This window comes from Lasioglossum baleicum, unplaced genomic scaffold (genome assembly GCF_051020765.1).
Source record: "Lasioglossum baleicum unplaced genomic scaffold, iyLasBale1 scaffold0069, whole genome shotgun sequence".
NCBI lineage: Eukaryota > Metazoa > Arthropoda > Insecta > Hymenoptera > Halictidae > Lasioglossum > Lasioglossum baleicum.
In genome coordinates, this window is record NW_027469129.1 from 197,280 (window position 1) to 213,614 (window position 16,335).

At 41.4% G+C, this 16,335-nt stretch overlaps 1 protein-coding gene across 1 annotated transcript in view; it reads right to left on the minus strand.

The window, feature by feature from the left end:
* The window catches only part of LOC143219760 (uncharacterized), a 99,960-nt gene that overhangs the window by 13,689 nt on the left and 69,936 nt on the right, over positions 1-16,335 (minus strand). Inside the window, exon 2 of the mRNA XM_076445638.1 lies at positions 2,027-2,213. Coding sequence (XP_076301753.1) covers positions 2,027-2,213 — 187 coding nt within the window. The remainder of the gene's footprint in view (positions 1-2,026; positions 2,214-16,335) is intronic.

The window sequence follows — 16,335 nt, forward strand, 5'->3', positions numbered from 1 at the left end:
GGTTAATTTAGCAAATAAGGATTTAGATTTTAGGCTGCGTGCGGATAGGAATAGTGTTAAACGGTTAGATTTAAGAGTGCGGTTTCAATGTTTCATATAGTTTGGATTGACATCTGTAAGGAAAAAATAAAATCCAGGTTAGGTTAATTTTTATTAAAATTGATTATAAAAAAAAGGGACCACAATTACGATTATGAAATTTCGCGCGCGCCAAAGAACTGTGTTTACGAAACCTTTAAATGGACACAAAATAAATGACCCCCGCCGATTATGAATACGAAATTTCGAATAAAAAATTTTTCTGTAAATGATACGCGTTACACTTGTGTTATATGATTACGAAATATTGCAAAAAATCGATTGTCACGATAAAATTTTGGTAACAAAGGCGATCTAGATTGGGCGCCGAAAAAAGAAGGTTCGAGAAGAAGTATCAAAAGCTCTCATGATTTATTTAAACATATTTCAACGAATTGCAGCAATGTAGTACGTCATTTGTAATGAAAGATTATTTGATGTTATAGGATCGGATTTTTCCAAGATCCCTGTTTCTGATCACAGACACTCTGTTAAACTGAAGCACTTCAATTTAACATGCACTATTTCATATATTGGATGATTGCAAAAGCTCATACTCCATTTACCTCGTGAACTTGTCTGAAACTAAACGTGCAACTTCTACGGAAAAGGAAATCACAGGTTGTAAAATGTTCGGAGACAATTATAGAAAACAGAGTTACAGACTATATAATTGATTAATAAAACTGTTATTTATCCCAAATAGGGTACGAACTTTTGCAAACACATTACTAATACATTACGTTTAGTAATACATTATTGGCTAACGATTGAAGGCTGTTAAAGGATCTAGTAAAGAATCATTGGTCATGGACTTTAGAAAATGACGAAAATATATTATATCTTAAATATAAACATATTATTAATATATTCAACGAAAAATATCCTGCATCGCTTATTGGAAGCAGTAGTTAGATTTTTAAAAAAATACTGTCCACACTTGGACATCAGTCAATTATACATATAGGGGAAAATTCTAACAAGATTTTCTTGTGGTCAAACAATGGATTATATATTGTCACGTTAACCTTTTTCCGACGAGCTGTTAGACCCGCGGAAGCCGGTTACCTTCGGGCCTTGCAGGCGCTGAGACCAGGCCGCGTGCAGGCCGAGTGCACGCGGTCCGCCCGAGACAATACGAGACTCGAAGATTCGGCGATTCCCGCACGAAAGCTAAAGGTTCGGGCGCCAGGCACCGCAAGGATGCCACACGAAACGCTAAACTCTGCTCGAGCTCGGAGACGCCGAGGTCGAGAGCCGAATCTTCGAGATACGCGGATCGAAAATGACGTCGCGACTAGGCCAGATGGTTCGAACACGGGGTGACTAGGACAGCCCTCTCGGCAGGACGGATCTCACAGGGAATCGAATAATTCGACTACGATATGGTCTCGAGCTATTTATTGTAGCAGTTTACAAAATCAGCGGCCACGTGGCCGCGACCCGAGAGCCCGCGCTCTTCATACAAGATAGCGAAAAGATGGCCGTTCGCCGCGCGGTTGTCCTACCGATTTCGCTCGCAACGATACCGCTGACAATTATCGCCGTTTCGTTCGCAACGAACTTCGGAAACGCGAGGCGCAGATGACCGTCGGACTGCGAGACTGCCGCGATGACTTCCGCACGTGAATCGCCCCGACGCGTACGTTATCAATTACGCGATCGAACGCCGACGGACAGAATACGCGTTTCGACAGGAGACACAGGATTCGAGAAACGCGAAGATACCGAATTGAGTTACTCTCACGAACGCGACTCCTCGGAAGACACTCTTCCGCACGAAATTTACAGAGGAACACTCTCCCGAAATATTCACGAAAATCTCAAAGCATTCCGAGGGGAATGCGAGCGAAGTATCGAGGCCCGAACGGGAAGCGTTCGTCCTCGCACGACGAAGGTCGAGCCGGCGCGCAACGAAAATATCGGATGGATCACAAGTGCGACTTACCGTTTCTCGTGCTGTCTGTCGTTCCGATTCCCTTGAACGGCTCCCGATAGAGCGTACAGCAAGCCTGGGCTCGGGTGGACGTAGTCCTAGGCGCACGGAAACCCTCAACAGGACACGCAATCTCTCGCGGCGCAAGTAGTACTTTGGTGGTACGCAACGCGTTTTCAATGGCAGCCACGTGTGTGGTCTACGATAGCCAGCGCGACAGTGATCCATCGATTTTCGGCCGCCTAGCGGATCGAACGCGGTTCCCCCCACTCGACCGCTTTTCCGAATTGCCTATGGCGTGTTTCCACGGCGTGACTCGACGGCACAGGAGCGTACCCTCTTCGCGCCCTAGGGCCCCGGGCAATCACGAAATTGGTCAAGGAGCCTATCGCTCGACTTGACCAGCGGAGGGGCTTCCTCTTCTTGGCTACGAGGGCACCGACCCCGGGGCAGCTCTCCCTTGATGGGGCGAGACGACGTCAGGGTGTTCCGTCGGTCCGTATCGGACGAGATGTTCGCAAGCTGCTGTCCTGGCGGCGCCTCCGGTTTGCTTGCCGAGTGTCCTCGCACCAAGCTCTAATTTCTCGAAACGGCCATTCGCTTTTCCGTCGGGCGCTTCCTGGCCTTGGGGCGATTGTTCATTTCCCGTGACAATTCGGACGGTCGGTGGTTCCTTCTGCGCGTTCCATATACGGCCCTGAAACTTGCCGTTCTCGGCACGCGCGACAGATGTCATTAGGAGGTCCTCGATAATATCGGGATCTCTTAAAGGAGCGCTCTCGAATCCTGTCTCGGTACGTGTCCCGTTAGAGGGCGGTCCGGTCCTTTATCGCTCTCGAAAATATGCGCGGAATTAACGGAGAAGGGACGTCGCAAACGTTGCAACGTCACAAAGTACTTACTTAGACTACATTATCCTAACAACTAGTCAATTCACTCATAAGAGCACGTCAAGATAAAATTGACTAACATCTTACATTCTAATACATCTACTACGCCTCGAAGTTATTGAACCCACGCTCGCCACTCTCTGCACTGGATTTCGAGGAATTTTTCGAACCACTCCAGTTTTGGTTCTGACGAAAGGAACAACTCTTCTCACCTGTGCAGGAATTATTAGATCCCTCTGTACAATCGTTCTCGGCTCATCCACAGCTTCCCCTAGAAAACGATCATTCATTATCCGCATTGCACGTTGCTTATGATGCCTAGCGGTTTGTCTTAGGATCTTGTCTGCCCTACAGACATTTAACCATTTCCGTGACACTTGAGCAGCGCAAAGCAGAGACTTAGGCTCCAACTTGCGTAGAATCAGCTGGGATATCTCCGGCGGGAGTTCAGAAATGAAATCCAACTTGGCAGGTTCCAGTAGTCCTAGCGCACGGAGGAAAGACCTGAAGAACTCCATGTTGCCGCTGCAGCGTCAGGATCTCGAATGATCTACTGTTCCAAATTTTGGGTTTATATACCCTTGGTTACGGTTGATCGCCTGTTCCGGTTCGGTGACCCGACCAATGAGGATCGAGCTCGGATGAATTTATGTTTGTCATTGTTATGTTAACTTGCTGTTCAGTGCACGCATCAGGAAATAAATTGTTGAATTTGTTTGCCGTATATCAAACTCTAGGGAAATGTTTCTGTTTGGAATACCTTATGAAAATGTTTCATTTTGGAATACGCCATTAAATATGTAGATAACATAAATTTACATCTTAAGATGTTTTCTTTCAATGACATAGGGAGTGGTATAGGTATGATGTTTAACCTACCGTCGGGCGCAGCGGTGCTAGGAGATACAACAATCACTATTTTGTGCAGTGTGATATATCCTTAAGCGGCGCAAACCACTAGCTACTAGTAGCTTAATGTAAATGCTGTAATGTTGATTAGTTTTACATTTCAGAGACTCATTGTCTTAACCCTCATACGCTCCTCAAGAATATTTTCCTCAATCCGCGAATGGTTCGTAAGTCGGTCCGGATTGAGATCAGCTTGAGCCCAACGCTAGATTTCTAAAAACCGCGCGGAAATTGCGTAACAGCAACGGAGGAAATTAAGGGGCCGCCACACCGGTTAGAGAAACTAAATTCCTCATTTTCGATCAAATTTAGGATCTTATGGTTAGGACAGAGACGGAACGAAGCTAGCAGCCACTAGTGCGATAAAGATGGTACATTAGATAGAAGTCCAGACTTTGTAAACTCAAACGTCGAAAAAAACTTCTTTTTTATATTGATGTTCCCTGACACCCCCCACCCCCCGCGGAGAGGGGAAATTAGATTAGATTGCCCCGAGGCCGACAAAACCCCCCGACCCGCTAGGTCATACCGGGAGTTTTGAGGGAATCAGAGTCAATCACAGTTCTGAACTAAAAAGAGGGGAAATTCTGGTGGAGGACAGGCGCAAAGTTTAGTATTTTGTTCCTACCACCCCTGAGTAGGGTGTCATTTGAAAGAGCTCGGGAAGAGGTATTGAGCCTCATAGGCTAGGAGCGCCTCCGAGGTCATCCGAAGGGCGTATAGCGTTTCTCGTAAATTAGAAAAGTTCTGTATGTATTTGGAGTCGCGAGGGCATTAGGATCTCTATCCCGAGGTCAGAGTGAAGGTGCCTTTGACTTTGAAAATTCTGACAAAGCCAAAGGTCTTGGAAACCTTTTTCAGATTTTCAAGGTCAGGGTCAAAGCCAAAGGTGCAGGCGGGATCAGGAACCTCCCCCGAAGGTCGCCATATAAATTTGCGGTGTCGAGCGACAACAAGTAGTGAAAAATGGCATAGAATAGGTCAATTTAGGAATTAAGGATTTAGATTTTAGGCTGCGTGCGGATAGGAATAGTGTTAAACCGTTAGATTTAAGAGTGCGTTTTCAATGTTTCATATAGTTTGGATTGACATCTGTAAGGAAAAAATAAAATCCAGGTTAGGTTAATTTTTATTAAAATTGATTATAAAAAAAAGGGACCACAATTACGATTATGAAATTTCGCGCGCGCCAAAGAACTGTGTTTACGGAACCTTTAAATGGACACAAAATAAATGACCCCCGCCGATTATGAATACGAAATTTCGAAAAAAAATTTTTTCTGTAAATGATACGCATTACACTTGTGTTATATGATTACGAAATATTGCAAAAAATCGATTGTCACGATAAAATTTTGGTAACAAAGGCGATCTAGATTGGGCGCCGAAAAAAGAAGGTTCGAGAAGAAGTATCAAAAGCTCTCATGATTTATTTAAACATATTTCAACGAATTGCAGCAATGTAGTACGTCATTTGTAATGAAAGATTATTTGATGTTATAGGATCGGATTTTTCCAAGATCCCTGTTTCTGATCACAGACACTCTGTTAATCTGAAGCACTTCAATTTAGCATGCACTATTTCATATATTGGATGATTGCAAAAGCTCATACTCAATTTACCTCGTGAACTTGTCTGATACTAAACGTGCAACTTCAACGGAAAAGGAAATCACAGGTTGTAAAATGTTCGGAGACAATTATAGAAAACAGAGTTACAGACTATATAATTGATTAATAAAACTGTTATTTATCCCAAATAGGGTACGAACTTTTGCAAACACATTACTAATACATTACGTTTAGTAATACATTATTGGCTAACGATTGAAGGCTGTTAAAGGATCTAGTAAAGAATCATTGGTCATGGACTTTAGAATATGACGAAAATATATTATATCTTAAATATAAACATATTATTAATATATTCAACGAAAAATATCCTGCATCGCTTATGGGAAGCAGTAGTTAGATTTTTAAAAAAATACTGTCCACACTTGGACATCAGTCAATTATACATATAGGGGAAAATTCTAACAAGATTTTCTTGTGGTCAAACAATGGATTATATGTACTTACTTAGACTACATTATCCTAACAACTAGTCAATTCACTCATAAGAGCACGTCAAGATAAAATTGACTAACATCTTACATTCTAATACATCTACTACGCCTCGAAGTTATTGAACCCACGCTCGCCACACTCTGCACTGGATTTCGAGGAATTTTTCGAACCACTCCAGTTTTGGTTCTGACGAAAGGAACAACTCTTCTCACCTGTGCAGGAATTATTAGATCCCTCTGTACAATCGTTCTCGGCTCATCCACAGCTTCCCCTAGAAAACGTTAATTCATTATCCGCATTGCACGTTGCTTATGATGCCTAGCGGTTTGTCTTAGGATCTTGTCTGCCCTACAGACATTTAACCATTTCCGTGACACTTGAGCAGCGCAAAGCAGAGACTTAGGCTCCAACTTGCGTAGAATCAGCTGGGATATCTCCGGCGGGAGTTCAGAAATGAAATCCAACTTGGCAGGTTCCATTAGTCCTAGCGCACGGAGGAAAGACCTGAAGAACTCCATGTTGCCGCTGCAGCGTCAGGATCTCGAATGATCTACTGTTCCAAATTTTGGGTTTATATACCCTTGGTTACGGTTGATCGCCTGTTCCGGTTCGGTGACCCGACCAATCAGGATCGAGCTCGGATGAATTTATGTTTGTCATTGTTATGTTAACTTGCTGTTGAGTGCGCGCATCAGGAAATAAATTGTTGAATTTGTTTGCCGTATATCAAACTCTAGGGAAATGTTTCTGTTTGGAATACCTTATGAAAATGTTTCATTTTGGAATACGCCATGAAATATGTAGATAACATAAATTTACATCTTAAGATGTTTTCTTTCAATGACATAGGGAGTGGTATAGATATAATGTTTAACCTACCGTCGGGCGCAGCGGTGCTAGGAGATACATCAATCACTATTTTGTGCTGTGTGATACATCCTTAAGCGGCGCAAACCCCTAGCTACTAGTAGCTTAATGTAAATGCTGTAATGTTGATTAGTTTTTCATTTCAGAGACTCATTGTCTTAACCCTCATACGCTCCTCAAGAATATTTTCCTCAATCCGCGAGTGGTTCGGAAGTCGGTCCGGATTGAGATCAGCTTGAGCCCAACGCTAGATTTCTCAAAACCGCGCGGAAATTGCGTAACAGCAACGGAGGAAATTAAGGGGCCGCCACACCGGTTAGGGAAACTAAATTCCTCAATTTCGAACAAATTTCGGATCTTATGGTTAGGACAGAGACGGAACGAAGCTAGCAGCCACTAGTGCGATAAAGATGGTACATTAGATAGAAGTCCAGACTTTGTAAACTCAAACGTCGAAAAAAACTTCTTTTTTATATTGATGTTCCCTGACACCCCCCCGCGGAGAGGGGAAATTAGTTTAGATTGCCCCGAGGCCGACAAAACCCCCCGACCCGCTAGGTCATACCGGGAGATTTGAGGGAATCAGAGTCAATCACAGTTCTGAACTAAAAAGAGAGGAAATTCTGGTGGAGGACAGGCGCAAAGTTTAGTATTTTGTTCCTACCACCCCTGAGTAGGGTGTCATTTGAAAGAGCTCGGGAAGAGGTATTGAGCCTCATAGGCTAGGAGCGCCTCCGAGGTCATCCGAAGGGCGTATAGCGTTTCTCGTAAATTAGAAAAGTTCTGTATGTATTTGGAGTCGCGAGGGCATTAGGATCTCTATCCCGAGGTCAGAGTGGAGGTGCCTTTGACTTTGAAAATTCTGACAAAGCCAAAGGTCTTGGAAACCTTTTTCAGATTTTCAAGGTCAAGGTCAAAGTCAAAGGTGCAGGCGGGATCAGGAACCTCCCCCGAAGGTCGCCATATAAATTTGCGGTGTCGAGCGACAACAAGTATTGAAAAATGGCATAGGATAGGTTAATTTAGCAATTAAGGATTTAGGTTTTAGGCTGCGTGCGGATAGGAATAGTGTTAAACGGTTAGATTTAAGAGTGCGGTTAAAATGTTTCATATAGTTTGGATTCACATCTGTAAGGAAAAAATAAAATCCAGGTTAGGTTAATTTTTATTAAAATTGATTATAAAAAAAAGGGACCACAATTACGATTATGAAATATCGCGCGCGCCAAAGAACTGTGTTTACGGAACCTTTAAATGGACACAAAATAAATGACCCCCGCCGATTATGAATACGAAATTTCGAAAAAAAAAAATTTTCTGTAAATGTTACGCGTTACACTTGTGTTATATGATTACGAAATATTGCAAAAAATCGATTGTCACGATAAAATTTTGGTAACAAAGGCGATCTAGATTGGGCGCCGAAAAAAGAAGGTTCGAGAAGAAGTATCAAAAGCTCTCATGATTTATTTAAACATATTTCAACGAATTGCAGCAATGTAGTACGTCATTTGTAATGAAAGATTATTTGATGTTATAGGATCGGATTTTTCCAAGATCCCTGTTTCTGATCACAGACACTCTGTTAAACTGAAGCACTTCAATTTAACATGCACTATTTCATATATTGAATGATTGCAAAAGCTCATACTCCATTTACCTCGTGAACTTGTCTGAAACTAAACGTGCAACTTCTACGGAAAAGGAAATCACAGGTTGTAAAATGTTCGGAGACAATTATAGAAAACAGAGTTACAGACTATATAATTGATTAACAAAACTGATATTTATCCCAAATAGGGTACGAACTTTTGCAAACACATTACTAATGCATTACGTTTAGTAATACATTATTGGCTAACGATTGAAGGCTGTTAAAGGATCTAGTAAAGAATCATTGGTCATGGACTTTAGAAAATGACGAAAATATATTATATCTTAAATATAAAAATATTATTAATATATTCAACGAAAAATATCCTGCATCGCTTATGGGAAGCAGTAGTTAGATTTTTATAAAACTACTGTCCACACTTGGACATCAGTCAATTATACATATAGGTGAAAATTCTAACAAGATTTTCTTGTGGTCAAACAATGGATTATATGTACTTACTTAGACTACATTATCCTAACAACTAGTCAATTCACTCATAAGAGCACGTCAAGATAAAATTGACTAACATCTTACATTCTAATACATCTACTACGCCTCGAAGTTATTGAACCCACGCTCGCCACACTCTGCACTGGATTTCGAGGAATTTTTCGAACCACTCCAGTTTTGGTTCTGACGAAAGGAACAACTCTTCTCACCTGTGCAGGAATTATTAGATCCCTCTGTACAATCGTTCTCGGCTCATCCACAGCTTCCCCTAGAAAACGTTAATTCATTATCCGCATTGCACGTTGCTTATGATGCCTAGCGGTTTGTCTTAGGATCTTGTCTGCCCTACAGACATTTAACCATTTCCGTGACACTTGAGCAGCGCAAAGCAGAGACTTAGGCTCCAACTTGCGTAGAATCAGCTGGGATATCTCCGGCGGGAGTTCAGAAATGAAATCCAACTTGGCAGGTTCCATTAGTCCTAGCGCACGGAGGAAAGACCTGAAGAACTCCATGTTGCCGCTGCAGCGTCAGGATCTCGAATGATCTACTGTTCCAAATTTTGGGTTTATATACCCTTGGTTACGGTTGATCGCCAGTTCCGGTTCGGTGACCCGACCAATCAGGATCGAGCTCGGATGAATTTATGTTTGTCATTGTTATGTTAACTTGCTGTTGAGTGCACGCATCAGGAAATAAATTGTTGAATTTGTTTGCCGTATATCAAACTCTAGGGAAATGTTTCTGTTTGGAATACCTTATGAAAATGTTTCATTTTGGAATACGCCATGAAATATGTAGATAACATAAATTTACATCTTAAGATGTTTTCTTTCAATGACATAGGGAGTGGTATAGATATAATGTTTAACCTACCGTCGGGCGCAGCGGTGCTAGGAGATACATCAATCACTATTTTGTGCAGTGTGATACATCCTTAAGCGGCGCAAACCACTAGCTACTAGTAGCTTAATGTAAATGCTGTAATGTTGATTAGTTTTACATTTCAGAGACTCATTGTCTTAACCCTCATACGCTCCTCAAGAATATTTTCCTCAATCCGCGAGTGGTTCGTAAGTCGGTCCGGATTGAGATCAGCTTGAGCCCAACGCTAGATTTCTAAAAACCGCGCGGAAATTGCGTAACAGCAACGGAGGAAATTAAGGGGCCGCCACACCGGTTAGGGAAACTAAATTCCTCAATTTCGAACAAATTTCGGATCTTATGGTTAGGACAGAGACGGAACGAAGCTAGCAGCCACTAGTGCGATAAAGATGGTACATTAGATAGAAGTCCAGACTTTGTAAACTCAAACGTCGAAAAAAACTTCTTTTTTATATTGATGTTCCCTGACACCCCCCCGCGGAGAGGGGAAATTAGTTTAGATTGCCCCGAGGCCGACAAAACCCCCCGACCCGCTAGGTCATACCGGGAGTTTTGTGGGAATCAGAGTCAATCACAGTTCTGAACTAAAAAGAGAGGAAATTCTGGTGGAGGACAGGCGCAAAGTTTAGTATTTTGTTCCTACCACCCCTGAGTAGGGTGTCATTTGAAAGAGCTCGGGAAGAGGTATTGAGCCTCATAGGCTAGGAGCGCCTCCGAGGTCATCCGAAGGGCGTATAGCGTTACTCGTAAATTAGAAAAGTTCTGTATGTATTTGCAGTCGCGAGGGCATTAGGATCTCTATCCCGAGGTCAGAGTGGAGGTGCCTTTGATTTTGAAAATTCTGACAAAGCCAAAGGTCTTGGAAACCTTTTTCAGATTTTCAAGGTCAAGGTAAAAGTCAAAGGTGCAGGCGGGATCAGGAACCTCCCCCGAAGGTCGCCATATAAATTTGCGGTGTCGAGCGACAACAAGTATTGAAAAATGGCATGGGATAGGTTAATTTAGCAATTAAGGATTTAGGTTTTAGGCTGCGTGCGGATAGGAATAGTGTTAAACGGTTAGATTTAAGAGTGCGGTTCCAATGTTTCATATAGTTTGGATTGACATCTGTAAGGAAAAAATAAAATCCAGGTTAGGTTAATTTTTATTAAAATTGATTATAAAAAAAGGGACCACAATTACGATTATGAAATTTCGCGCGCGCCAAAGAACTGTGTTTACGGAACCTTTAAATGGACACAAAATAAATGACCCCCGCCGATTATGAATACGAAATTTCGAAAAAAAAAAATTTTCTGTAAATGTTACGCGTTACACTTGTGTTATATGATTACGAAATATTGCAAAAAATCGATTGTCACGATAAAATTTTGGTAACAAAGGCGATCTAGATTGGGCGCCGAAAAAAGAAGGTTCGAGAAGAAGTATCAAAAGCTCTCATGATTTATTTAAACATATTTCAACGAATTGCAGCAATGTAGTACGTCATTTGTAATGAAAGATTATTTGATGTTATAGGATCGGATTTTTCCAAGATCCCTGTTTCTGATCACAGACACTCTGTTAAACTGAAGCACTTCAATTTAACATGCACTATTTCATATATTGGATGATTGCAAAAGCTCATACTCCATTTACCTCGTGAACTTGTCTGAAACTAAACGTGCAACTTCTACGGAAAAGGAAATCACAGGTTGTAAAATGTTCGGAGACAATTATAGAAAACAGAGTTACAGACTATATAATTGATTAACAAAACTGATATTTATCCCAAATAGGGTACGAACTTTTGCAAACACATTACTAATGCATTACGTTTAGTAATACATTATTGGCTAACGATTGAAGGCTGTTAAAGGATCTAGTAAAGAATCATTGGTCATGGACTTTAGAAAATGACGAAAATATATTATATCTTAAATATAAAAATATTATTAATATATTCAACGAAAAATATCCTGCATCGCTTATGGGAAGCAGTAGTTAGATTTTTATAAAACTACTGTCCACACTTGGACATCAGTCAATTATACATATAGGTGAAAATTCTAACAAGATTTTCTTGTGGTCAAACAATGGATTATATGTACTTACTTAGACTACATTATCCTAACAACTAGTCAATTCACTCATAAGAGCACGTCAAGATAAAATTGACTAACATCTTACATTCTAATACATCTACTACGCCTCGAAGTTATTGAACCCACGCTCGCCACACTCTGCACTGGATTTCGAGGAATTTTTCGAACCACTCCAGTTTTGGTTCTGACGAAAGGAACAACTCTTCTCACCTGTGCAGGAATTATTAGATCCCTCTGTACAATCGTTCTCGGCTCATCCACAGCTTCCCCTAGAAAACGTTAATTCATTATCCGCATTGCACGTTGCTTATGATGCCTAGCGGTTTGTCTTAGGATCTTGTCTGCCCTACAGACATTTAACCATTTCCGTGACACTTGAGCAGCGCAAAGCAGAGACTTAGGCTCCAACTTGCGTAGAATCAGCTGGGATATCTCCGGCGGGAGTTCAGAAATGAAATCCAACTTGGCAGGTTCCAGTAGTCCTAGCGCACGGAGGAAAGACCTGAAGAACTCCATGTTGCCGCTGCAGCGTCAGGATCTCGAATGATCTACTGTTCCAAATTTTGGGTTTATATACCCTTGGTTACGGTTGATCGCCAGTTCCGGTTCGGTGACCCGACCAATCAGGATCGAGCTCGGATGAATTTATGTTTGTCATTGTTATGTTAACTTGCTGTTGAGTGCACGCATCAGGAAATAAATTGTTGAATTTGTTTGCCGTATATCAAACTCTAGGGAAATGTTTCTGTTTGGAATACCTTATGAAAATGTTTCATTTTGGAATACGCCATGAAATATGTAGATAACATAAATTTACATCTTAAGATGTTTTCTTTCAATGACATAGGGAGTGGTATAGATATAATGTTTAACCTACCGTCGGGCGCAGCGGTGCTAGGAGATACATCAATCACTATTTTGTGCAGTGTGATACATCCTTAAGCGGCGCAAACCACTAGCTACTAGTAGCTTAATGTAAATGCTGTAATGTTGATTAGTTTTACATTTCAGAGACTCATTGTCTTAACCCTCATACGCTCCTCAAGAATATTTTCCTCAATCCGCGAGTGGTTCGTAAGTCGGTCCGGATTGAGATCAGCTTGAGCCCAACGCTAGATTTCTAAAAACCGCGCGGAAATTGCGTAACAGCAACGGAGGAAATTAAGGGGCCGCCACACCGGTTAGGGAAACTAAATTCCTCAATTTCGAACAAATTTCGGATCTTATGGTTAGGACAGAGACGGAACGAAGCTAGCAGCCACTAGTGCGATAAAGATGGTACATTAGATAGAAGTCCAGACTTTGTAAACTCAAACGTCGAAAAAAACTTCTTTTTTATATTGATGTTCCCTGACACCCCCCCGCGGAGAGGGGAAATTAGTTTAGATTGCCCCGAGGCCGACAAAACCCCCCGACCCGCTAGGTCATACCGGGAGTTTTGTGGGAATCAGAGTCAATCACAGTTCTGAACTAAAAAGAGAGGAAATTCTGGTGGAGGACAGGCGCAAAGTTTAGTATTTTGTTCCTACCACCCCTGAGTAGGGTGTCATTTGAAAGAGCTCGGGAAGAGGTATTGAGCCTCATAGGCTAGGAGCGCCTCCGAGGTCATCCGAAGGGCGTATAGCGTTACTCGTAAATTAGAAAAGTTCTGTATGTATTTGCAGTCGCGAGGGCATTAGGATCTCTATCCCGAGGTCAGAGTGGAGGTGCCTTTGATTTTGAAAATTCTGACAAAGCCAAAGGTCTTGGAAACCTTTTTCAGATTTTCAAGGTCAAGGTAAAAGTCAAAGGTGCAGGCGGGATCAGGAACCTCCCCCGAAGGTCGCCATATAAATTTGCGGTGTCGAGCGACAACAAGTATTGAAAAATGGCATAGGATAGGTTAATTTAGCAATTAAGGATTTAGGTTTTAGGCTGCGTGCGGATAGGAATAGTGTTAAACGGTTAGATTTAAGAGTGCGGTTCCAATGTTTCATATAGTTTGGATTGACATCTGTAAGGAAAAAATAAAATCCAGGTTAGGTTAATTTTTATTAAAATTGATTATAAAAAAAGGGACCACAATTACGATTATGAAATTTCGCGCGCGCCAAAGAACTGTGTTTACGGAACCTTTAAATGGACACAAAATAAATGACCCCCGCCGATTATGAATACGAAATTTCGAAAAAAAAAATTTTTCTGTAAATGATACGCGTTACACTTGTGTTATATGATTACGAAATATTGCAAAAAATCGATTGTCACGATAAAATTTTGGTAACAAAGGCGATCTAGATTGGGCGCCGAAAAAAGAAGGTTCGAGAAGAAGTATCAAAAGCTCTCATGATTTATTTAAACATATTTCAACGAATTGCAGCAATGTAGTACGTCATTTGTAATGAAAGATTATTTGATGTTATAGGATCGGATTTTTCCAAGATCCCTGTTTCTGATCACAGACACTCTGTTAAACTGAAGCACTTCAATTTAACATGCACTATTTCATATATTGGATGATTGCAAAAGCTCATACTCAATTTACCTCGTGAACTTGTCTGAAACTAAACGTGCAACTTCTACGGAAAAGGAAATCACAGGTTGTAAAATGTTCGGAGACAATTATAGAAAACAGAGTTACAGACTATATAATTGATTAATAAAACTGTTATTTATCCCAAATAGGGTACGAACTTTTGCAAACACATTACTAATACATTACGTTTAGTAATACATTATTGGCTAACGATTGAAGGCTGTTAAAGGATCTAGTAAAGAATCATTGGTCATGGACTTTAGAAAATGACGAAAATATATTACATCTTAAATATAAACATATTATTAATATATTCAACGAAAATATCCTGCATCGCTTATGGGAAGCAGTAGTTAGATTTTTAAAAAAATACTGTCCACACTTGGACATCAGTCAATTATACATATAGGGGAAAATTCTAACAAGATTTTCTTGTGGTCAAACAATGGATTATATGTACTTACTTAGACTACATTATCCTAACAACTAGTCAATTCACTCATAAGAGCACGTCAAGATAAAATTGACTAACATCTTACATTCTAATACATCTACTACGCCTCGAAGTTATTGAACCCACGCTCGCCACACTCTGCACTGGATTTCGAGGAATTTTTCGAACCACTCCAGTTTTGGTTCTGACGAAAGGAACAACTCTTCTCACCTGTGCAGGAATTATTAGATCCCTCTGTACAATCGTTCTCGGCTCATCCACAGCTTCCCCTAGAAAACGTTAATTCATTATCCGCATTGCACGTTGCTTATGATGCCTAGCGGTTTGTCTTAGGATCTTGTCTGCCCTACAGACATTTAACCATTTCCGTGACACTTGAGCAGCGCAAAGCAGAGACTTAGGCTCCAACTTGCGTAGAATCAGCTGGGATATCTCCGGCGGGAGTTCAGAAATGAAATCCAACTTGGCAGGTTCCAGTAGTCCTAGCGCACGGAGGAAAGACCTGAAGAACTCCATGTTGCCGCTGCAGCGTCAGGATCTCGAATGATCTACTGTTCCAAATTTTGGGTTTATATACCCTTGGTTACGGTTGATCGCCAGTTCCGGTTCGGTGACCCGACCAATCAGGATCGAGCTCGGATGAATTTATGTTTGTCATTGTTATGTTAACTTGCTGTTGAGTGCACGCATCAGGAAATAAATTGTTGAATTTGTTTGCCGTATATCAAACTCTAGGGAAATGTTTCTGTTTGGAATACCTTATGAAAATGTTTCATTTTGGAATACGCCATGAAATATGTAGATAACATAAATTTACATCTTAAGATGTTTTCTTTCAATGACATAGGGAGTGGTATAGATATAATGTTTAACCTACCGTCGGGCGCAGCGGTGCTAGGAGATACATCAATCACTATTTTGTGCAGTGTGATACATCCTTAAGCGGCGCAAACCACTAGCTACTAGTAGCTTAATGTAAATGCTGTAATGTTGATTAGTTTTACATTTCAGAGACTCATTGTCTTAACCCTCATACGCTCCTCAAGAATATTTTCCTCAATCCGCGAGTGGTTCGTAAGTCGGTCCGGATTGAGATCAGCTTGAGCCCAACGCTAGATTTCTAAAAACCGCGCGGAAATTGCGTAACAGCAACGGAGGAAATTAAGGGGCCGCCACACCGGTTAGGGAAACTAAATTCCTCAATTTCGAACAAATTTCGGATCTTATGGTTAGGACAGAGACGGAACGAAGCTAGCAGCCACTAGTGCGATAAAGATGGTACATTAGATAGAAGTCCAGACTTTGTAAACTCAAACGTCGAAAAAAACTTCTTTTTTATATTGATGTTCCCTGACACCCCCCCGCGGAGAGGGGAAATTAGTTTAGATTGCCCCGAGGCCGACAAAACCCCCCGACCCGCTAGGTCATACCGGGAGTTTTGTGGGAATCAGAGTCAATCACAGTTCTGAACTAAAAAGAGAGGAAATTCTGGTGGAGGACAGGCGCAAAGTTTAGTATTTTGTTCCTACCACCCCTGAGTAGG